We start from the raw sequence: 25280 nt of genomic DNA on the forward strand, positions 1-25280 counted from the left end.
ACACACACACATATATATACACAGCAGCATCCACCCCTCTTGCCTACCATGAATGAGTGAGACTGCAGGGACAGTGGAGAGCTGGAGGAAGGGAAGAATGAAGGGTGGAGTCGAGGGCCCTAGGGACCGTGGCGAGGCAGATCCTATATTGATTGGTTTAGTAAGAGAATCCTCCGGCTTTTAGTGGTGCTTCTTAATAAGAGTGGCTTGTGGAAAGAGAGATCGCATCAGCTGAACTCCACTCCAGAGGCTGTCTTTGCCTTTAGAGTATAGTTCACGGCAAATATCAAAACATAAGCCAGAGACGAGGATAATCGTTTTAGATCATGGTCGTCTGCTCTCGATAACTTTAGAGATGCTGAAATATAACTTTACAAGTATGCGTGATACTTTTTCAATGAGGTCAGCTGTAATTTAAGGTTTTTTAAAAAAGTGTTAAAAGGTTGTAAAGTTTAGTGCATGGACCATTTCTTCACAGGTGTGTGATCTTCCTGTATCTGAAGCTACGCAGCGGAGACTCTGCATGTACCTATCACACACACGTAGCAGGATCACACAAAGCAAATCTACAGATCTTATAGTGCGTCAGTGCACTTGTCGCAGCATGGTTTATGTGGGTTTTTTTTTTTTTTTTTGCACTGACAGTCTCTTTTTCGCTGCACGCACCCTATCCGTCTATCTTGGTGTTAAGTCGCGGCTTCAGAGAAACGCTGAGCTATTTTAGGAGGCAGCAGATTGTGTTAAGCGAAGGAAGTGAAGTGACACAACCGGGGTTGAGATTTGCTCTTGCCTGAAAACCTTGAAAAATATCTTTATTTAGTACTCTGCTCCCTAGACGCCTTGCAGATTGCACCTAGCTCCCATCAGATAATGGGTTGCCACATACGGAAGCAGCACATCAGACCATGAAGATGTACAGCCACACATCTGAAAATGACTCTGTTGCTTTTTATAATACAACGACATTTGTGAATTGGACCTCCTTTTGTTTCTATAGGTCACTTTAATCCTTGCGTTTCTGGCACGAAAAAAAATTGTTTTTGTCTTCATATTGATGTTCTCATATGTACATTATTGAATTTGAAGACGCTGAGCAACTAACATAACTTTGAAGAATGTGTAACATAAGATTCTTTCTGTGTGGATATTAAAGAGAGAGCAGCTTGGACTATTTTGGGATGTTTTTTGATGATTTAATTTTATTATTTATGTATTCACCTCCACTTGAAAGAGAGCTGAGGTCCCAAGTGGTCTCTGTCTCTGTCTCTGTCTCTGTCTCACACTCTACTCCTCTTTCATGCACACCCACACACAAAGTCTGTGTTTATTGAGACATTTTCTATGATTTTCTGATAAGATCACCTCCCTCAGTAACTTCCGTCTGAATCTGACACATAACGCGTGTGAGTGCAGTTCATTATGTTTGCTTGTGTTTGTGCTTGTTTAATGACAGCACCTGCTGTGTTTGTGCCCTTCACTCACCCATCTGATCGATAGCTAGCTGGTTCTGCCAGCATGCTTGCTGTCATTGGATCACTGCTAACCCAATTAACCAAATTGTTCTGTAACCCAATTAGCAGGACCTCTGCACTATATTAACCTAATACACCCTGCGCTGTCACACACATGCATCTCGGTAGCATCAAACCTCCCAGGCCAGGTAAACACATGATTTGCTTCTTTCTGTGCTGCAACTCCCCTAAAATATTAATGTGGTGTTATTTTTGTTCCTTTTATGTTTTACTCATAACCTCATGCTTATCCGAACCTACTGTACCCTGGTTCTACTCACAGATAGACATACTTTGATCATTTTTATACACATTTTTAATTTCTTTGTCAGCAAAAAAAAAATCAGTTTTAGGTTCTCTGGTGTTAGGATTTAATGATTTACTTCTTGGTAAACTGTAAATGTTTTACAGTTTACCAAGAAGTAAACTGTAAAACTGTAAAACATAACACTAAATCTAAGTTTTTTTTACGAAAAGAAGACAGGAGATGACGATGTGAACATAAACTGTTCGCATCTTCATGTCCCAAAAATACTTAAAAAAAATAAAATAAAATAAAAAAACACAATAATAGACTTTTATTTGTATTGCACCTTTCATACAAGATAATAATCTTGACAATAGGGAAAATAGATGGAGACATTAAAACAATAAATCAAGGGTATATAGGGTACTGTTTTTAAAAGATGAATATCAATACCTTAATGTATAACAAATTAATAAAATTAGATCAAAACTGTATGATGAAAATGAATTACACAACATGAACATAAGTCAACTTAATATATTGAACATTTAAAAACAAACTGAGGCTGACCAAAGACTATGAAAAAAAAAAATATCATAAAAGGAAATTCAAATGATAGTTCAATCTGTTGGGATGAAACATTCTCATCTTTAAAGGAAAGCCCAAGAGAAGGGAATATGTCTTCAGCAGACATCTGAAACATTCAAGAGTGTGGGCAGATCTTATTTGAAGTGGTAAGATGTTCCAAAGGTTCGGGGCGGATGCTGCAAAGGCTCCGTCGGCCCCTGGTTTCAAGCCTACTTTTTGTCACATCCTTGGAGCAGCTGATATGATAGTAGACCACCGTGCTATAGCTGAAGTATAAACTCTGAGAATTTCAGTTAAGTAAGGCGGTACCGATCCATTTGGAGCTTTGAAAGTCACATTTTAAAATCGATCCTGTAACGGACAGGAAGCTGATGAAGGGGAGAGCAACACAGGTGTAATGTGGTCACTCGTTTTCTGTCCAGTCAGGAGGCGAGCAGCAGTGTTCTGAACAACCTACAGGCGTCGGATGAACGATACTTAACCCACAAAGAGTTCAGATAATCAAGCTGAAACGAAGAAGATTGAAAGCCAATTTCTTTTATTCTGGAAATCTCCAATTATCCATCAGCAGATGATTGCATACAATGGAGGAAAAAGAGTATCCCTCTGCTTGGTGAATCTGGTTTGTGGGGTGGTCCTATAGCGAAAGTGTGTCTAACAAGAGAATGCATGCAATTCTTATCACCTGGCAATAAACATGGTGTAACATGGTATGAATTATAGCTTAGCTTTAATTTTCAGTGTAACAGCAAGCACTTACGTGAGATCAAATGAGACATCTGTGACTTTTGTTCAGTGTCAGAGGAGGTGAGAAGTGTAATGGATGAGCAGGCGTAGTAACTTGGCAGGAGTTGTGCTGGAGAGGAGGTGTAAGGTAGGTGGCCTCGGACTGGAAGTGTAAAGAAAGGCAGCATGACTCACCTAGAGAGGAGCCGGCGTACTCCATTGAGAAGCAGCCCACAGATCTCTCCCTCTCTCTCTCTCTTGTCTCCTCGCCATCTGTGGCGCTGTGCAGGGCAACATGAGAGGAGACCGAGACGGAGAGCGACGGCAAACATGTATGTAGGTTAACATTTCACGATTCACCTGGGGTAATGGTTTTTCCATGAGCCCGCCATTGTTGAGGCTGACCCGGCTTTTAAAGGCTGAATTAAATCGATGGCTTCTCCGTCTAAGGCTGGGAGGAGCGGGGAAGCCTCTCTCTGTCTGCACAGCCACGATAACACTGCTCAATGGGCACTAACCACCTTTCAAATGGAAATGGAATATCCAGTGCAAATTAGACACAGTCATCTGGATTGTACTGGGATGTGAATGGGAGATGCAAGCGTAACGGTTTAGGGGTGTGTCGCGCCTTTGGCTTTGTTGTGCTGGAGCTTAGCTTTTTTTTTTTTTTTTTTCACAGAGCAAATGAGTTTCATGTTGTGCTTTCTTTGAGATTTGCAAAAAAATTAAAATTACACACACAAATAGAAACTGTGTTGCATATTGAAGCATGTAAGATTTGATGCAAGCTTGCAAGTGCAGAGAGTGACTCACCCAAAACCACGGGGGTGTGTGCTTCAGAAAGTGTGCTAAGTTACAGTATACACTCATCACAGCACCAGTTCATCTTCCTCTGCCCACCGCCCCCTCCCCTCTCTCTCTCTCTCTCTCTCTCTCTCTCTCTCAGCATATCCTCTTTCTATCATCCTCTCTCCCCCATCCCTCATTAGCTTGCTTGCAAACACACATGCAGACCCAGACAGACTGGGCTGAAGGGGAGGATTCATAAAGTGCTGACACAGAAGAGCAAGCGCTGTGATCAGATTGAGCCCTAGTTGAGTCCCGTAAAACCCCTCGGGGAATGGTTGAAAACATATCACTCGTAGATTCAGCCTGATTAAAGTGGAGGGAAAGTGTGTGGGAAAACATGTGTAAAATGAGACAGCTAAGTTTGTGTGCGTGCGTGTGTGAGTGTGAGTGAATGTCCTTGTGTGTGAATTTACAGTGTTTGTGTCCAGTGCATGTGTCTGTCTGCGAGTTTACGGACTGTAAAGCTAATGAAAAGAGCCACTGGGCGGGTGTGCCGTGGTAAATGGTTGCATGGAAGTGTCGGCATGTGTAACTGCTTCAATTGGCTCTCTGGAGTTGTCCTCGGGGAAATAAGGAGAGCAGCACAAGCTGAGATAGGGCGGCCACTGACAGTGAGTTATGTGTGTGTCCTGTATGTGCACGCTGTCACTTGTTTTAAATCAAAGATTGATGTCAAGAGACGCAACAAATAGGCAAAAAGTGCTGACATTTACCGCAATTTCCCAGTTTGGGATCAATAAAGTAATTCTATTCTATTCTATATAAAGGAAGCATTCATATAAAATAAGGATTTTATTTTATTTTTACTGGTGAATAGCAAAAAAAGAACAAAACTCAAAAAAAGACTACAAACAACAATACAGTGATTTTAGGGTGGCCTTGTGGTTGGTGCACGTGCCCCGCATGCGAAGGCTGCATGGGTTCGAATCCGACCTGTGACTTCTTTTCCGCATGTCGTTTCCCCACTCTCTCTCTCTCTATCTCTCCTTCATTTCTGGCTCTTTCCACTGTCCTGTCTCTAACATCAAGGCAAAGCCCAAAATTAAACTTAAAAAAAAACAGCTCAGTGACTTATTGATGATAAAAGGTAAGTCCTGGAGCGGAGTTATATTGAAAAAATTAATAAAAAATTAGGAATTAAGATATATAATTTTGTGTATATAATTTTTTCAAAATGTACTCATGTTTGGACAATTGTACTGGTGACAGATATATTTATCTGTATTGAGTATTTGCACTGGTTTTACATCCAGGGAAGTGTTTGGGGATTGCATTTAAAAACTATATATATATTTTTGAAATAAAAGTAGTTATGATTATTGTTAAAATGACATCATGTTTCTTGTAGTGTGATATTATATAGTGAATCCATAAATGCATACAAACATAAACAAAGACAAACATCATTCATATTCATTCAGTTTGTTTGTTTTCAGAACATCTTTTCTTGAATCTGCAGGTAACTAGGTTTGAACGTTTTAATGTTCTGCGTGTACTTGTCTTTATTTTACAGGCACACATTGAGTGTTTATATGTGCGCGTGTTTTTGTGTCTTTGGGCTGCGTCTGTCTGTTTATTCAAGACCTCTCAGGACTCCATATGGTGTCAGGGGTGATGAATGTGCTCTAGGGGCAGCACTCAGCGTCTGTTTAAGGACTCGTGGCAGAGCACACTGAGCCACGGCCTGTACACTCCGATGTGTAAAAGGTCTGAGGCCAAGTGGACACCTACCTGCAAACACACCACATACTGTGTTCACTAAGCTGTGGGTACAAAACCAACCTGGGTGATTTATGTCTTTCATGCTAGTGATACAATGACTTGCAAAAAGGTAATGAATCAAATAATGAGTTGGAAGAATAATAAGTCTGCTGTGGCTTAAACAACTGACTCAGAATGTTCTGCTTTCGTTTCAGACTAGAGGAGCAGGACTGTACAAGGTGCAAAAAAAACCCCTCTTGTGGAGAAAGGTTAGCCGAGTTTCAGTTTTGCAGCTAATTCAAAAAGTATTTTTTCTTTGTAACCGTTCATTGCGCCAGAGAGGATTGGAAGGTGCACAGTTGGCTTAGAGAAAAGATAAGGGAACTAATTCCTCCCCTCTTCTTCTTCTCCTGCTCTTTGATCCTCACCTCGCGCTTCATATCTCTTTGATTGCCATGTTTATGACAGTTCCTTTGCCTTTTTTCTGCTCTTGCCTCTTTCCTCTCCTTCTGTGTGGTGTGGCATGTCAGCGGTTCATCGTCTGTTGGAGGTCTTCTCTCACGCACGCGCGCGCGCACACTCTGAAGCGTATACGTAGACACGCGCACACACGCCCTCCTTCCCTCATAGAGGTAAAGTGAGTGCACCAGCATCTGCCATGAATAATTGAGTTATCTGGCTCCGCGCAGAAATAGCAATCTCCCCACACAAGTGTGAAAACATCACTCGCCACCCGAGACCTGCGAACGAGCGCTGTCATGTTGGTCTGCACGTGCATGTGTGTGTGTGTGTGTGTTTGTGTGTGTGTGTGTGTGTGTTTGTGTGTGTTTGTGTGTGGGCTTGCACTCATGCTTGTCTGACTTCTGTGCTTATGGTTCTTGTGAACATCTAAGAAGGGTTGTAATTCATAATTTGCAAGATGTTGCTCTGACTTTGTGACTTTGAAAAATGAGGCCATGAAGCAAAAAAAAAAGCCCCCCGGAAACGGGAAAAAAAAATCTAAATATTTACAAATTTAAAATGAGCAAACACAAACCGAGCCTTTCCCATTATCCTGTTGCAGATTTCTTTCGTTGTGTCAAATTATGCTGGTGATCCCTGTAGGCGGACATCAAGGATTCGTTTGAGCATGTGACTCCGAGATGCTTTTGAGTCCAGCTTGCGCAGGAGACATACATTTAAAACTATTTCACACACAGTCTAAAGATTGGAAAGTATTAGCCTACAAGCATCTTTCATATCAAATCATCAAACAATCTTTCATTTTGATACTTTCAATGTACTTTTTGACAGTGTTGTATTTGTGGTGTGTCAACAATAGGGCCAGCTGATTTGGGATTTTTCGGGCCCATAGTATCAGGAATACTAGGAAGAGAAAAATCTGATACCGATATATCGGCCCGATAACTTTCTTAGATCTATCGTCGATCTGTAAAGACTGATAAATATAAACTTTTATAGCTTTGATCCTTTAAATCCAGTTATCAAACATTTGTGGAAAAGATAAAGAAGTGACGATGGTCAGAGTGTTTTTTTTGTAATCCATGTAGCACACTCTGCAGGTGTCTACCAGAAAGAGAAATGTTAGTCTAATACAACGAAACTCAAAGGAAATGCTATTTGACTGGTGAAAAAAATCTTGTGATATCGGAGCATATCTGCACTGAAATTAGCCGATACTGATATTCACTTGATATGCTGATATTGGCCGGTATTATCGGCTGGCAGATTAATCAGTCGGGCTCTAGTAAATAATGTTTACATTTTTGACACAATAGTTAGTGGAGGTGTTGTATTGAAAGTGTTTTTAATACTTTGCCCATCTCTGTTCACATGGAATAAGCTTTTTCAGGTTTAAGAGACAGTAAGTTTGCTTATAATCATACAATTAATTAAGAAGTAAAAGAAAACACTTAGGAATTTGTTTATTATCATACAAGACACGTTTTGTGTGTCAGTATTAATACCAATCAATACACAGACAGTTCTGTGGTTTTCAGTGAATTAATGAAATGGCAAGAACACGCCACAACAGTTTGAACAGCGTTTAAATAGTCAGGCAAGAAATATGTAAGCAATTAGTATTTTCCTGCCAATATAATATACTGTATGTTTGTATTGGCAGTGGTATCAGAGGGGTAACATACGACACTGTAGGTCTAATGTCGGTATCATAACCTGTATTGGAAAGAATAAATGTATAAGAAAATCTTTAAAAACGTTTCTTCTGCGACGCAGTTTTTCTGCGTGTAGTGCATCCTCAACACTAAATAAATTGTCAATGCTATTTGAAGAGTGAGACCTATTTTTACAGCACACTTTGAGTCTGTTGACAGCGCCTCCTGAGATTATCGCGGCAGCTTAAATCCTCATAACTAGTGTTGCTGGTGGGCGCCTCGGCGTTCCCGTCCGTCTCTGTAAAAGACTGACCTGATGTAAATCAGCACCGAGTCCTGGCATACACCCTCCATGTGCTCGACTCATGGTTAGCCCTCCAAAGCAATCTGAACGGTGACATGACAAAGCTGAGGGAGCAGAATCACAGCAAACTGACAAATAAGGCCAAATCTGACAGGCGAATCCTCAGAGCAGCTTCGGAGTTTGACAGATCCCTCAGCGGAGGGAGCGCGAGAGCCAACGCCCTCCACAGCAGCAGCAGCAGCAGCAGCATTCATTAATGCTATTTCATAACTCTACAGTAGGGATGATCACACAGGAGCAAGGCTACATGAAATAATGAAGCCAGCGTCACATGTCAGATGTGATACAGATGGAAACTTCTGTACAGCATTAGTGTAGAGGCAGGTCCACTGTCAAAGCTAGCCTGCTATGTACTGCAGGAGCTCGGGCCTGGAGGGGGGGGAGACACAACCAGCTGTTTGGTCTAAAAGCTCCGCACTCCGTTGTGGGGAGACAGTGGCAGATTAAACAGCAATCTGACTGATCCAGCCCACACACTTATCCTCCCCACACCCCTTCCCCCTCGCACACACACACACACACACACACACACACACACACATCCGTCATGGTGAAGAGGTGCTGCTGTCTATGAGTGACCACTCTCTCTACTGCTGAACCATGATGCTAAAGAGGAGCTGTGCTTGTGACAGGCCGCTGCCATAATAGGTAACAAACCTAGAAACAGGGGGGCGATGATGACACTGTGTGGGGCTAAATCTGGGGCAGGCTGTCCCAGGATGGACAGATTCAACAGCTGCCAGCACGGACGCAGTGATCCTGTTATGATACTGACATTATCAAGACTTGTGAGGTATTAAAAGATGATGACTAAAGCATGCTTTGAACAAGATTCAGCGTCCTCCGCGCAGTTAATAAAGAGTTTGCATGTGTTTGACAGCACTGCTTGCTTTTGCGTTTATACTGCGGCGGGTGAGATTAAGCAAAAGTGTGCAGTGTGTTCAGTTTCGAGGCGGAAAGCATCGAGGCTCAGGCCCGAGGTCTTTGCTCCCTCTGTGTTTTCAGCGGGGTTAAAAGTCTTTAACATGGAAATCGTCATTAATCTCCTCTGCCGCAGACAAGTCAGGCAGAGCTGGGAATATCAAAAAAAACATATAGGGAGAAGAAGTCTCCCTGGATCATTTGAAATCCTGTTTGGATGTTTCACCACATTGCAGCTGAGAGATTGAGCCGATCCTGCTCCCGTTTTTTTTTTCCCTGCGTCTGTCTCGCTTCTTCTTTTGTTCTGGTGTTTTGCTCTCCCTCTCCTCCCTTCCTTTTTCTTCTTCTTTCTCCTTTTCTGACATTCTTAGCTGTGACTTCGTTCTCTCTAGTCGGCCTGTCTCTCTCTCTCTCTCTCTCTCTCTCTTGCTTCTCCTCTTTTTGGTGCATGCTGGGGGATTGGGAGGGTTCCTCCAAATTGGCACACAGATGAATAATGCATCTAAAGCAAAAGCAGAGAGCTGGGGTTGGATATATCTGTCTGTCACACTCTTTCTCTGTATTACAGTTATGTTGGGAGTTAGGCTGATACTTCTGAGGAGAAAAAAGATGTTTGTCGCTTTTTCACCCGGTGTCCCATTTGCTCTCCTCTCTGTCATTAATTCTCAGTGCCTGTGATTGTGTGCATGCGTGGTCACACAGCCCCTGTGCGTGTCATGCAGCTTACATGCTGTGCTACATGCTCCAATTTTTTTGAAAGTTTTTCCCCGACAAGGCTGCTGGTTGTTTTTTTTTGCTAAGACACAACATACATAATGCATGTATGGGATTTTGATTTCATTTGATTCTCTGTATGCATGAGTTTGTGCATGCGTGTGTGTGTGTCTTGCTATTTCTCGCTATTCCCAAACTGCTGTGTTAAAAAGCAAACTGCACTCGTGAGCATAAGCTTGCAGTAGCACCATCATTAAAGTAATGAGCAGAAAGTTAGCACTGAAGTCAACCATAAACAGAGAAACAGAGAGAGAGACAGCAGGAAAGAGGGGCGAGAGAGAGAGAGAGAGATCCCCAATCCCATAAGGATAAATCTTAAATCCTGAATGTTGCTTCTGACTCATTCTGGTTAATTAAGTCGAGTCAAGTGAGAGGAAAATGGGGTCTTGCCTTGGCTGAGTGTGTAGGATCAGCACTGTACTGTATGTGCGGCTTATGAAGTCTCTCACTGGAACTGTCCTCTGTGCACTCAGAAAGCACAGATAGAACAAACTGTATCCAGACTATTCCTCCTATTTTTTATGAGCTTGACCCGCGCCGCTTCTTCACACATGGAAACGACTCGCACTCACTTCCCCTCTGGTTTTAAATTTACATGCAGACTGAAAGAAAACTCTTCCATTCAGCATTGTGTGTCAACGGATGCATCGTTTTATTTATAACTCTTTATCATTTAGCCCACATTAGGGGCATTTTTTTTTTTTTTTTGCTTAGCACATCCTGCTGTTAAAACACAACCTGAAACTCAGAGCAACAAAGAAATCTGTCGAGCCAACCTTTGGGATTTTTTTCTTTTGTTGTTTTTCTGGTGGAAAGATTTCGCCATGCTACACAGGATGAGGCAAACGAGTGAAATGTCAAAAAAAAAAAAAAAAATCCTGTGTAACTCTAAAAATAACACAACACAAGGGTTTGCCATTTGAGCACATCAGAGGCACACGACCGGGTGTGGAACAGATAAAACAAACAGTGCTTTATACCCAACAGCAACCAGAGCGGAGCTGCCAACTGTCCTCTTCTGAGAATAGAGGGGAGTAGATTTTTACAAATGTTTATGTGTTTAACATTTTCAGATCAGAGATGTGATTTTTACCTCCCTTATTGTCATGGAAGACGCAACAGATTAACAGAAGAAGGATTTTGCATTAGTTAAAAATAGCGTCACAATCTCATCAGGTCAATGTGCGGCCGTATATTTAACAGAACCTGTTGATTAGTTTTATACATATTACATAATATCACAATATTTCTTAAAGCAGTTTTACAAGGCAGTTTCTTTAAAGTGCTAATTAAAGATTTTGTTGTGACCTTTTTTCAATGTTGAATTTGAACAAATATTTAGTGCTTTAGTGAGTATTAACTCCAGCAGGATGCTGTCAGTGGGATGGATTCAAAATAAACAGAGCTGATCATAATCATAATCGTAATGAAGGAATGTGTCGTCGTGTGCAAAATTGGGATTCTCTGATGTATTTTTGGTCAACAGTGGAGGAATAATCCTTATCCTGGCAGGTTTATTGTTGGTTAAACGATGTACAGTATGACCAACCTGATCATTAATAAGATGTTTATATGATAACAAGGCCTCAGAAGCCATCGTCATGTTCATCTCTCGTTTCAAGATAACCCCACTTTTGTCACTTAATGCATTAACTCATTAAGAGACAGATGTTGCCAAAGCTTTGCAGCCTCTAAATCATATTTGATTTTGCTTATCAGATTAGTATCCAACTCCAGGACAAATAGCTCAGGATTTTTTGGATCTGTTACGTGACCACTTGTAACGGGTCACTTTGGGATAGGCACTAAAATTTTCAGCCGAAATTTTCCAAGTGCCGCTGCATGGCCCGAGTCCTCGCTGGATATGTGTGTGTGTGTGTGTGTGAGGCTTAGAGATAGCTATTGCAGCTGATGGCAAAAAATGTCAGCGGGTTAATCCATAACCCCCCCCCCCCCCACCTCTCTCCCTTTCCTCTCTCCCTCCTCTCCCACTGCTGGCCTCACTGTCTCTCTGCCTGCCTCGCTCGCCCTTTTCCCCCTCTCTGTCTCCCCATCACTCCATGTTGTTATGCACAGTGCAGCGGTGTCCCGCGGGGCTGCAGATTGCCGTGGACATGATGTGATTTCTCGTCTCCTCTCAGATGTAATATGCTGTAGTCCGGGCCTCTGATGAACTTGCACTGTTTGGAAGTCGTGCTGTCCTCTGTATACGCTCCCTTATTGTCGTCCTATCATCGCCATGTTTTTCTGTCCATCACAGATTACGTTTGCATCGATGCCTGATCTTCAGATGGCTTGGTAGATTGATTTAGAGGTGGGGTATGTAGAGGGCAGGCTGCTTTACAGGTGGATACCCAGTAACAGGTCGGTGTTAAACAGGTGATGTAATTTAGAATTTTTCACACTGCCTGATTAGCATTATTAGCCTGTAAATGCTACATAGGCTGAGTTAAACCTACAAAGTGGCATGTGCTTAGTTAAACTAATCAGGCAATAGAAGTGCTTTATTCTCCCTCACACACATGCACACACACACACACACACACACACACACACACACACACACCCGCACCCTCACGTCCTAACATCTCCGGGGGTCTACTCTTTTGTTGCCCTTGATAATAATCACTTAGTTGGATTTGTCCTAATGTGATGACAGGGACTGAAAGCTGCGTTCAGGAACATGACGTCGCTGTATCGCCCTTGTGAATCTCTTGCTACAATTAGGAAAATTGGATGGATGCTGGCTCTATTAATTCAATGTGGGAAACTGAGGGGAAGGAGGCTTTTTTTTTGTTTTTTTTTGTTTTTTATGTAATAAGTGCAGGCAGCTTTGGCTGGGAGAAACATGAATCAGTGAGCGGCTCAGTGAGAAACTGAATGAGAGGGAGTTTAATGTTCTCAGGTGAGGAAGCGCACAAGGTCTTATGAGTTATGTTCCAACAGCTGACGTGTGTGTGTATAAAGGCACTTGTATATGCAGTATAATACTCCATAGAGGTGGGCGACAAAATCCAAAGTAAAAGTTCTAATACACTGTTAAAATAATGAGGTGAGAGTCACTTGAGTAAAAGAATCCAAGTTTAATCAGGAACATTCGTTACATCTAAAGTATAAGTACTAATAAATGACCAAAAAGAAGCCCACTGCAACTATTGCTGTATATGATCATATACCATATCATCACAAAAGAATACAACAAAACTAAACTCCAAAATCATTTATCAAGAGAAACCTTGAGGACAACATAACAGAACTACGCTCCAATCAATATGTAACCTGTTAGGTGATATGTGAGAGTTTTCAAAGTTCTTTTTAATAGACGCTTCAGGCAGTGATTCATTTACCTTTAAGCACAAAACAAACACGTTATTTGAATGTAAGTCTTTTCAATATGTAGTTGAAATGTCTCCATTAAGAAACAGTAAGAGAGGGTAGCGCATACAGCCATTGCTGGTTTACAGTTCTGTCACATCTCATCTGACATATACAGTGATACAATATTAGCTTATGTCAGCAAAAAAATATAGGTTATGAGAGATTCTGATAAAAAAAGAAAAGAAAAAAATGACAGTACAGCAGGAAAAAAATCAAACCAGTATGTAAATATGTATCATGTATCACTCTGCTGTACGTTTATAAAGAAATGACAAACTACTATAGTGAACAGAAAAAAATAACTCTAACATGTATTGGTACACTTCTTATACATATCCCATTACAGGGATCAACATGAGTTTGAATGTTTTGGGGGTGCTGCAGTACCTCGCAGTATTTCCTCGGCCTATGTTCAGTCTTATACTGTACATCATGAAATGAAATTGCTGTTCACTTTCGTTGGTGTTGCCCCAAATTCTCTGCTATTTTCCGACCTCTCATTGTTCTGTAAGAGATAACAAGATATGCAATGACAGAGAATCCTGTTTGTAATTCTTTTTACATCACCTGACACAATAAGCCAATAGCGTAAACAGAATTCAGGGGGCACACACACACCAGCAGTTATGTTTGGCTGCAGATGTCAACGACCCTGCCTGCTCTGCGCTACATGGGCACTATCATGCTCCAAGCTTCAGAACAGCACTTCATATAACTGTGGAGCTTTAACTCACGTTGTGTACTTCATTTTCAAGTATTTTAATTTTAAACATCTCAATACTGCATAATCCACTCAATGGCATCTCGGAAGCAAATCAGGCACTTTTTGCACCGCCACAGTTGTCGGAAAAGCTTTGGTTCAATGTTCAGTTACAATTTTCACATTTGTAGTTCTTTCTGCGCTGAGGCATCCATGCATCTTCTCCTTCTTCTTCTCCTTCTTCTTCTTCTTCTTGGGGCGCGCGCAATAACCACTATGCTACCGGCGCCCCCATTAAACTGTTTTTGAACAATTTGAGACAGGGCTGTTTTTCTTCGCTCATGAAAAGAGGACGTTTTTACAGCCTTACAGTGTATATGTGTTATAATGTGGCCTCACCACCTCTTCTTGAAAATGAGTCTTTTTTTACTTTTGCTTTAGATTATATAGGTAAGTTTTAATGGTGATACTTACACACTTTCCCTCGTTGACGCTTTGAGTAGAGGATGTTGGATGTTTTCATGGTTTGTTGTCCGTACTTTGTCCTGAGTAAATAATCTGCTTAAAGCTTTCAGTCTTTAAAAGGTAACAGGTACTAATGATGAATTACTCGATGTCGATGATTATTCAATTAGATGGATTAACACTTATTTACTGCCCCTGATTACCTCTTATTTGACTTTTTTATGCTTCAGTGCGGTAACAACCATGCACTGGATTTTCCAAAGCTCTGAGTAGCAGTTTGTCGATCAGCGGTGGATTGCTGTAAGAGAGAGAAAGGCCTTTAAGCGAACAAGACTGTGAACAGCGGCTGAACCTATGAGCCGGACAGATTTCTTTAATTTTAGATGACTGTAGGGAATCACCTGAGAAACGCTGAGGTTAACCTTAATATACTTTATGTACTCGGCCTCCTGAAAGCTGTCCAGTCTGTGCTGTGCTCTGTGTTTGGCTCTGTTGTTTATTGAAGTCGCTTCTATCGAGTCATTCTGCTCTCTCAGTGAAAAGCCATCCTGCACAGAAAGCTGAACCAACATCTCCCCGTCTACTGAAGGCATTAATAATTTATAACGACTCGTGATGTAATTCAGAATGTAACTGTAAATGTAAACGTCAGCCCTGAATTGTAACTGAAATCAGGTTACGCTTATTTTTAAACCGAAGAAAAGTGCCCCACTTTTGAGGTAGAGCTGGGATCCAAGAGCGCAAAAGGGAGAAGGTGTTTTCACGGAGAAAAGCGCTGTGCACTAAGAAGCCTCTTGGTAATTAATTACTCATTTAAATATCTAATTAAACAGATGACACCTTAAAACGCACATAAAAAACACGGCTACATTCATCCATGTGCACAAGAGGAGCAGCTTTACGTTATCAGGGTCTGATAAACGCAGTCAACAGACAATTGTTTCCATTTTTCTTTTATTGTGAGTGATACATACAATCTTTAAAAATAGTTAAAGGCACACAGAATGAATATGAAATGGGGTCTGTTTAAGCCAAGAGCTTGAAATTAAGCACATAAACCTCTTAGTGGCTGGAAAAACTGTTTTTAGGGCACATGAAAATGTAGCTGATTTTCTTTGCCACAGTCTATTTTAAGCAGAATTCAGAGTGGAAAGTACAATTAGCCTTTGTTGAGTTCATACTGTGTAACAAAGAGGCTGCAGAAACTGTTAGACCCCAGTTTCACATCTTAAGGTTAAACAGAACATCACTTAAAGAAAAAGGAAATGTGCAAAGCGACTGAAGTTAGATTTGGTGCGCTACAATCTTTTTTTTTTTTTTTTCTGCTGGTGTGTGTGCGCCTATGTTTTGCTCTTTGGAGCTGTGTGTGTGTGTGTGTGTGTGTGTGTGTGTGTGTGTGTGTGTGTGTGTGTGTGTGATCTCAGAGACACAGAGGAAACCTTCCACCCTGTGGTCACGCTGCACCGCTGCATCCTGCTCGCTGCCTCTGCCAGCTCGGCTCTTTGCATCCGCCCCTCGACGCGTCTTTGCAGCTCTCAGTTTGACCTCATTACCACCATCATTACCATCCATATTAGCCTCTGCACCCTTCGTCATCATCATCACCGCCTACGTCTTCAAGACAGTCATCACCAGCAGCGTCCATGAATGGGGCTATCACAACCATCGTTATCGTTCTCAGTACGCGGTTATTATTATCTCTGTCATCATTTTTACTCATGGAATGAAGACAGATGCAGGAGTACTTCTTCTTTTGTGCGCCGTTGAGCGAGCCTGCTGCAGGGGCGTCGCACAGAAACTGCCTCTCCTCCTCCCGGGTCTCGTCTGCCACTTGTGCGCTTCACATTACTGTTAAATACACTGCGAGACATGTGCTCGCATCCTGCCATTGTGTTGCGTCCACAAACGCACCCCCTTGTATGTGTTTCTCCTCTGAATATTTCAGAAGAGGGCTGACAAAATGCAGGCAGAAACAGACTGCTGATGACCTCCTTCTCATCGCCTCCTCTTTTTCCTTCCTCTTTCTCTCGCTCTTTCTCTGCTCATCGCAAATTCTGCCAGGCTTCCCCGCTATTTCTCTCACTGTCTTCATCTTCCCCGTCTCATCACTCTCCTCTCTCTTCCTTCCTTCCCCCACTGTTTATAACACCCTCTCCTTCACGTTCCTACTTCATATTATACGTGTGCACCCCCTCTTTTGTCCCCCCTCCCACCCCGAGTTCCTTGCATCTTCCACCCACCTGTCTGTCCTTTTATCCCACTCATTTGCTCCCGTGTCTCATCACCTTTCTCTTACCTCACCCTTTCATTCATCCTCTCTCTCACTCTCTCTCGCGCTTTTTTTCCCGCCTGCCTCGCTGCCTGCTGTCTGAGGCCTCTGCTCTGCTAATTCATTCGCTGTGCATTGCCTCACATATCTGCAGGGTCAGGCAGACAGACAGCAAGAAAGAGTGAGAGCGAGGAAGGAAAGAGAGGAGGAGAGAGGAGGAGGAGCAGGGGAGATCTGGAGGAAGAGAGAGGGAGAGGGACCTAGAAAAAAAGAGGACATAGAAGAAAGAAAAAAAAAAAGAAAGATGCTGTTTTATCTCCAAGAAACAGAAAGCCAGAGCCAGATCCTGTGGTGGTGTATTCCACAATCTCTCACTCTCACGCACACACAACATACACAGGCGCTTGCCATGACCTCCTTCTGCTCAGTGCTCGCTTTGTCATTTGGATCTGCGATTTTCAGCTTCCCGTCTTTTTGAATACTTTATCCACATTGTCTCTGCTTATAGAGGAATGTACGGCATATGTAGAGTCTGCATTAGTGTGCTTGTTGCTGTGTGCCAGGGGAATGTGCAGGGCGGTGCGCGAAGGCATTCACCGATGCTCCAGAATGTCTCGCGATGATAACACAATTACAGTTGGAAATGTTTTAACCTTAAACTGAACCTATTGTTCGATTAAGCAACGTTTCCCCTGAGGCCAGTCTCAGGAGTCAGTTGCACCAGCTTTTTGGTAAGTTCAGTCTCACAGCCTACAGAAAATGTGGGTGTCTTCATATGAATACTGTATGATGAGATTTTTGCATCAGTAAATTAAAAGAGGTTGCACCACACAGCTAGTTCTTATATGGAGAGTCATTGTTACTAAATATGTTCACCCAGGTCAAACTCCAGCTTGCTAAACTAGGTTAACTGACTTGAATAATACCACCTTTATAAAACACATACAGTCGGTTTAGATTGAACTCAACAAGGACCTTGGCACAAAGTATCTGATCACAAATGAGCTGAAGAAAAAAATATACAAACAGTAGTGTGTGAGCTCATCTGACAAGCATGGGTTAGTTAGTTGAATCATATATTTCTCATCATTTATATCAACCGCATGTGTAACACTCATTCTGCTCCTTTCTATGCCTATAGAAATATAACAAAATCAGGGCTTCATATATAAAGGATTTGTGTTTTTTAATTACATAACTCCCCCTCCACAACTAACTTACTGACTTTCACACCTCTAAACGGTCACATGTTATGCAAAATACACTTTGAAATGTTTGTCAAACACTAATGTGTCCCTAGTTTTCTCAAGTTAATTCTCTCCGTCTTTTGCCTGCTCCACTTTTCAGAAGACGTGTGCTCAAACAGGCAGATTGGAGATTTTCCCTTTGTGACATCACAGTCAAGGGCAGTAACCCCTCCCCCCAGGTGGGTGACACTCCCACAGCTAGATGTTTGTTCTGCCCTCTGAATCTGCCTTTCCACCATAAACAATCGGGCACGGTGCAAGAAAGCCCGAGCCACGTCCCCCTCCAGAGAGGGGCGTGGCCAAACAGCTCATTTGCATTTAAAGGTACAGACACAGAAACAGCCTGTTCTGAACAGGGCTGAAATAGAGGTGTTTATAGGCATGATCAAATACAGGACCGGAGTGGATTCTGAGCAGGAAACTTCACACACATGTTTTTGGGAGCTCTGAGACTTGTGAAAACGTGTTGAAAAGGGAGTATAATATGTGACCTTTAATACTTGTCACAATTATTTATGTTTTAATGTAAAAAAAAAAAGGGGGGGGTTATATTTTGGCTGTAACTCCGTGTTTCCTCCTGTTATTTGTCATTGGGTTTGAGCCAGCCAAAACAATAGTACACATAAAGAAGCCAATGAGGTACACAGTTCAAACAATGAAAAAGAAACTCATTTTACTTTGTGAAAGAAAGTCAAACTAAATTTAGAAAAATCAAAGAATATGTTGCACAATAAACCTTATTTTCCTCATTGTACTTGAGTGTGTACGTACTTTTTCCCCCCTGTCTGGTATGTAGGGGAGAGAAAAGTACTCAGTGAAAAACACACAATACTCTCAAGTTGTATTAAGGAACAGTTTCATGTTTTATATACTCAGTTATTCTTACACCCCTGGCACCGACTCATCATAACAGCCTACAGGGTTTTCGCAGAACCTTGCGCAATTTTTGTTATCACAATGATTTCAAACTGAGCCAAAGAAAGAAAAAACTTTAAATGATTCCGTCTAAACTAATCCAGCAGTGTAGATACTTTCTCCTCAGAGATGATTTTGGTCTGGCATGGACTCAGCGTGTGCATGTGTATGCAGTGGGTGGTTGTTGAGGGTTAGTAAGCCTCCATGTATCAGAGATATGTGAGAGAGACTGTAGCAGAACTTAAGACTGGAAAAAGGTTAAAAAAAAAAAAAACACCAACGATAATATACACCACTGTTTAAAAAAACTTGAAAACCTTGTTGAGAGTGTTTGAGCCCCTGCTGATCAGAGAAAAACGAACGTGCTCTGCCAGGAAATGAAGTGTGACAGTGGATGATCTGGTCTCTCCGTCAGTCAGACACTACTCTGGGGAGCTCAGTTGGTTCTTCCAGTTACACTAACACAAGAGTCTCTCTGGCTAGTCAATGTGAATGTTCCGGTATCATTTGATCTTTTTTTAACAACAAAAAGAACGAGCGTGATGAAACCTTCTCTTTTGGCACGCTCGTACCGGCTGCCTTGCAAGGTGTTCTATTTTCCGTGCATTATTCTGCTTCTAATGAGTCAAAAATAGAAACCGATATGTCAGAACGAGAAGCTGACAAAAAGCCAGAGGCAAACTAACTACGCACACAAACACACACTAAAACTCATCCCACTTTCTGCAGCATTTTGGTTGGTTTCTTCTTATATCTCATGTCACTCATGTGTCTTTTTTTGTTGTTTTCATTTTACCTCCTCTTGTGTCTCTGCAGGTTTTTCTGTGCGAGACGGTCTGTGTGGCGGAGTTTGAGCTCGTGTGGCAGTGAGTGAGTGAGCGAGAGGGAGCGGGTGTCATGGATCTCGGTCAAGGGACAGATGTCGACCCTACCTACCAAAACCTGCTGCTCTTGGGCGCCATCGCGGCAGCATCCGCCTTCGTGGTCACCATCCTGATCGTCCTCGTCTGTGTTGGCTGCCAAAGGTAAGAGGACGGTCACATGACTTGATTGTGGGGGGAAAAAGGGGGGGGGGGCTACAAAAAAAAAGAAAGAGACAACCAAATTAAGCAGACTTTCATGCCCTCTCAGATCACTCTCATCATCAACTCCTCCTTTTATGTGCCCCTACTTCCTCTGAACTCTTCTCCTCCTTCCTTACATCCCTCCGTCCCTCTGTCCCGTCCTCTCCGTCTCTTTTATCCCCTGCCCCGAGTAGAGTGGCAGTAATGAATGTTAATGGCTTTGAGTGTCAGATCAGATGAAATGATGTTCACGGGACATAGAGGAGACAGGCCAGAGTCAGAGCAGCCTCACGTCATTCCCCCTCTGTAGCGGACTTCCTCGGGAAAAGGCAAAAGCAACCGAGCACCCTGCGGTTTAAAGAGGATCAGACTCTGAGCCAGGCGAGAGCAATGGAGCAGCATTCTTTTTTTTTTCTTTTTTTTTTCTTTCAAAATCCTCAGGGACCAATCAGAGGCTGCACTGTGGCTTTTGTTGCCATGGGACACACAGATAAGGATGTAGAGAAATGTCACAGCAGCTCATACAACGTCGCTTTGTTAAGATCTAGAGATGAAATATATGCTCCTCAGGGTTCAGTTGTTCTAATTCACTTTGTCATGTACAAATACAAGGCACCCTGGAAAAGAGAGACCTAGCAATATTGATTTTTTCTTTTTATTGACCTGAAGATAAATCAATCCTGCTCTGCCTCTTTTGTATTCTAAGGTTTACGGTAGTAGATTATAAAATCTTAATCTGAAACTTGCCAAATAATAAGTCATTCTTTTTACGTCTTTAAGCCTTCATGACATTTCTACACTAAAGCCTTCTTGTTCCATGTTATTACGTCAACTCCAAGGGGAGATATCGTCACCTTCTCTTAGTCCCTTTGGGTTACGCTGGCCATATGTTTGTAGGAACAGGATTGAGTTGTAGCTTACTGGGGGATGCAATACGTTGCTCCAGTAACATGGCTCTGACAGGACTGACTGTGGTACCTTTTTATGTTTAGCCATACTGCTAGCACTTTGTCAAATTAGATGATACAGAAAGGATTCCTGCACCACTTTGCCAGCTAGAAAATGCTATTTTTTGCACTCTTTGTGTTTTGCAATGCAGCAGTAAGATCTCACATCAAATTAGATGCAGATCCTCATCCTAGGAGGTGAGAAAAAAAAAAAAGGGATGGGGGTAGAAGAGTTCTCGCATTCACACCTGCACCCAGGAGCTTTTGTCTTCTTATTTCATCTCCTCGCTCTCTCTCCTTTTACCGTGTCAACAGTTTCCTATAGCTACCATCTCCAGGGATCCACGATGGAAGCGTAACACTACTCTGTATACATTTGTTGCACAAGATTAATACCAGAGGGTGGTGAAGTTAGATGGCAACGGGAATTGGCTTTAAGAAAAGAAAAATACTTGGTTTTGTTGGGAAAAAGAACCAGCAAAAGAAATGTTTCTCATTGAAGGACAGCCTGCGCTTTGGCATAAAACCTGAGTCACGCTGCACTCACTGTTTGACTGTGCTGTTGTTACTAACCAAGGACTTTTATGCCCTAGCAAGAGTTGGACGCTGATAGCATCTCTCTGCACTGAGTGTGTGTGTGTACGTTTTTTCTCTGTATCCACCGGCTCATGTTGACCTTCCTCTCTTTGATGTTGTGTCAGAAAAAGCAAGAGCAAGCACCCCCCAGCCGGAGAGAAAGGGACATCTGTAAATATGGTGAGACATGCTTCCATTTTACTCCCTCCCGTCTCCATCTTATCTGCTCATGTCCCCCCGGAACTCCATAATTCCATACACAGATGCAGGTACATGTCTTTGCATGTTTACTGCTCATACTAACCTCTCCTTCTGTGACAGCAGGGCACCCTTCGACATCCAAAACTGAACTCCATGAGCAAATCTGACACCAGGCTGCATGAGATCAATCGCTTTCCCTGCAATGGAAACTGTAAGTGATGAGTGACGTTTGTTTGTAGGTGACGTTTGATGTTACACAACGCTGAGCTGCCGCACTATGTCAGTTCTCACCCCCACTGCTGCCCTCCCCTTCTCTATGTACAGCTGTTAGCAAAAGCCGCCCAGCCAGCATGGACCTCCTGCTTCTCCACAGTCGACGCTCCCAGACAGACCTGAGGCCCTCCCATGGGCGCCAGCTTCCCCAGATCCCAACCAGTCCCCAGGGGTCTGGCCAGGGGGGAGGAGGGGAGTCAGCAGGCGATGGGGGGGGAGGAGGAGGAGGAGGAGGTGGAGGAGGAGGAGGGGAGGCTAGAGACCACACCTACACTGAGGTGGGCATACGGAACAACCCTACACCCACCCACCTCCTGGATGACGGCCTGTATGAAAGTGTAGGGGTCCGGGAAGGTGACACAGGCCCTAAGGTTCCCTCTGCCCCGCCATCCACATCCTGCAACAGCACCCCGGCTTCAGTCAGAGCTGCCCAAAGCCCCCCAGCTCAGGCCAACGGCGCTCGCAATGGGAATGGGCATGGGAATGTAAGTGCATGCAAACACAGATTTTGATTTGGTGAAAGTAGAGCACACACATGGATTGACTTGCCACCCGGAGATAAGTGTTTTCAAACAGACGTGTTCTGAATGGGTCACATAAGTCCTACCGATGCTAAACAGCGCTGACCAAAGAAAATAAATGTACAGCATTTAAGATGGGCCGATAAAGAAGTGTAAATAATACAAACATTTTAACACTCTGCAAGAAGTTATTGAAAAGTTATTTCTTTGATTGTGTTTTGATGAGTGGCTTTGCATCAAAATGATTCTGGATTATAACTCTTTATTTTGTAGCTCGCATCTCAGGCGGTATGTACAGATGTGCTTTACTTTGTTTATTCTCCTTAAAGGGTGGCAGAGGGAACGGCAGAGGCAATGGAACCATAAATGGACCGATGACGGGAAGAAGCAACGGCGTGAGCGGGGTCAACAGGTCCCCTATGTCTTCGGTGAACTCTCTGACCAGCCACGAGCCGACTGCAGCTGAGTACGCCTCCATACGGAAGTTCAGAAAGGTAAAAGTGCACAGACAAATGTATCAAATGAAATGTATCAAAGCCCAGTGATGCTCCTCTTTCTGATTCACCTGAGTGAGTGTTTGGGTTTCTTACTAAGCCAGCCTTGGACCAATTCCAAGACTTCATGTGACTGTTGTCAAGCCAAGTGTTTATGTGCGTTATTACAAAAAAAAGAAAAGTGAATGTCCTCCACAGGTATGCTGTCACATGACATAATTAAACAGAAAATGACAGATTAAATTGCCAGAGCTTGGGCTAAGGTGACTGGCGATGGTTATCTCTCATGTCATGTGACAGTTTCCATGGTGCTTACAGTAAAGCAGGTGCTGTGCTTTATATCAATCTGAAAATGAGCTGTGGTTAAAATGGAAAATATTGCAACACCATTTTTCAAAGGTCATTTAAAAGCAAGCAGATATAACAAAATAAAGTAATAAAGTAAAAAAATGATGGTGTAATTAAGTTTAAAGGATATGTATCTGTTCGGACTTTCTTATTTTTTAGATTAATTATATCTTAGGAAGGTCGATTAAGAGAAGGGGAATGTTTTACATTTAGGTAGATCTGTTTAGTTTTTATAAAACCTTCAAAGAGACATGAAAAAACATTATTTTTCTCTGGCTTTTAGAAATTCACAAAGAAATTGCACCACGAATTGTTTGATATTTACTGTTAGGTGAATTCTTGAAAAATGTATTGAATATGAAATAAATATCAACTCATAACATCCGTAACAAACTTCTCTGCCATGCATGAGAAGTGCAGGTAAACATAAATATTCAGACTTTTCCCTTTGTTCTTGACTGAATACGTTGTGTGTAATGTTTTCACGTCTGACTCGATGCCTCAAGGTTGAGAAGACAAACAGGAAGGAGAATAACGGGGCCGACAGCCAGTCAGACAGCCAATCGAGCGTGAGTGATTCACCCTCTGCTGGTCCTCCTCCGCTGCACCGCAGTCAGGAGTTTCCACGGAAACCTCTGGAGCCGTTTCACCTTCACTCCTTCCCGAAGGTACAAGAATCATTGGATCAATATGCTCTTGATTAATCCCAGCAGGCTGTAACTCTGTATGTTTACCACCAGAGGGCACTGTCCACAAACAAACAGCTTTGAAGACTCTCAAATGCCAGGATTGATTTTATTCAATTTCTTCTTTTAGATATTACAGCACACTTGTACTTTGTAATAATTAGTTATTGTCAGCATACAGTACGTGTGAGCTTTTTGTTTGTGTGTTTGAAGCAATATTTAAACATAGAAATGATTGATTCACAAATGTAGGGCCTTACCATCGTTGTGTTTTCAAGAGTTTGTCTTGTATAGGAGTGTTTTTAACTCATGATCGAGGCGTATTTGTTGGCCAGGAAGTGTTTTAAACAGTCAAGGCCACAGATCAGGGCAGTCCTGAGAGGGAAGCAGACCGACAATGATCGGATGGTGATCAGCCTTTCCCATGGGTTTGCTGTATTTGTGTGTGTGTGTGTGTGTGCGTGTGTGTGGGTGGGTGGGTCTTTGGCTGTGCATAAAACAGGTGACTTTGTGTTTGTGATTTAAGAAGATTGATAATGTTGTATTAACAGTTTTGTATTAGCTGTGGATGTCTGCCCGGTTGTTGGCTTGCACTTTTAATCTTTGCTGCTAAATCCTTGGTTATGTGTGTGTGTGTGTGTGTGTGTGTGTGTGTGTGTGTGCGTGTGCGTGTGTGTGTGTGTGTGTGTGTGTGTGTGTGTGTGTGTGTGTGTGCGTGTGCGTGTGCGTGTGTGCGTGTGCGTGTGTGTGTGTGCGTTCTTTCCACCCTTTGCACTGTGCAGCATTAGAGTGGCCAGGGTGAAGAGTGGAAGGATTGGATTATGTAAGAGTTTGGCTGGCTGCCTGTGTGTGTAGTGTGTGTGTGTGTGTGTAGTGTGTGTGTGTGTGTGTGTGTGTATGTATGTGTGTGTGTGTGTGTGTGTGTGTGTAATCTGTTATCAAGTCTAGGTAGAAATGGCTAACAGGTAGCCAGCAGCCAGAGTGGGGATAAATAATGTTCCCATAGTGAAGCCATTTACTCTGCCCCGGCTTCTATTACTCTCTCTCACTGCACAGGAGGAGAACATAAAAGTTTAATCATCCTCGGTCGCATGTGCACACACCACAACATAGTTTCTTTTTAATTGGTTTCTAAATAGTGTCTAATTGCTTTAGATCTACAGGGGTGATAAATATTTAGATCAGTAACTTCTTTGGTAATTTTTTAATATGAAGTCAGTTTCTGTTTTAGACTGCCCTTATTTTCCACATACAGTATCTGCTACTTAGAAGATATACAATGCAAATACATTATAGAGTAAATTGTAATCATCCATGAAGTATTTTTCAAACAAACCAATTCTAGTCTGAGCAGGCGACAGAAACAGAGAAACATATTTTCTCAACTAGAACTTTGAT

At 42.4% G+C, this 25280-nt stretch overlaps 1 protein-coding gene across 2 annotated transcripts in view; it reads left to right on the plus strand.

Moving 5' to 3' along the window:
* The window catches only part of LOC132989479 (WAS/WASL-interacting protein family member 1), a 41601-nt gene that overhangs the window by 8430 nt on the left and 7891 nt on the right, over positions 1 to 25280 (plus strand). Inside the window, exons 2-7 of one of the 2 annotated variants that reach the window (XM_061057142.1) lie at positions 19589 to 19797; positions 21485 to 21539; positions 21681 to 21771; positions 21885 to 22318; positions 22684 to 22848; positions 23703 to 23864. In XM_061057142.1, coding sequence (XP_060913125.1) covers positions 19670 to 19797; positions 21485 to 21539; positions 21681 to 21771; positions 21885 to 22318; positions 22684 to 22848; positions 23703 to 23864 — 1035 coding nt within the window. In that variant the 5' untranslated portion in view covers positions 19589 to 19669. The remainder of the gene's footprint in view (positions 1 to 19588; positions 19798 to 21484; positions 21540 to 21680; positions 21772 to 21884; positions 22319 to 22683; positions 22849 to 23702; positions 23865 to 25280) is intronic. The other variant, XM_061057143.1, reaches the window with a different exon arrangement.

Source organism: Labrus mixtus, chromosome 15 (genome assembly GCF_963584025.1).
Source record: "Labrus mixtus chromosome 15, fLabMix1.1, whole genome shotgun sequence".
NCBI lineage: Eukaryota > Metazoa > Chordata > Actinopteri > Labriformes > Labridae > Labrus > Labrus mixtus.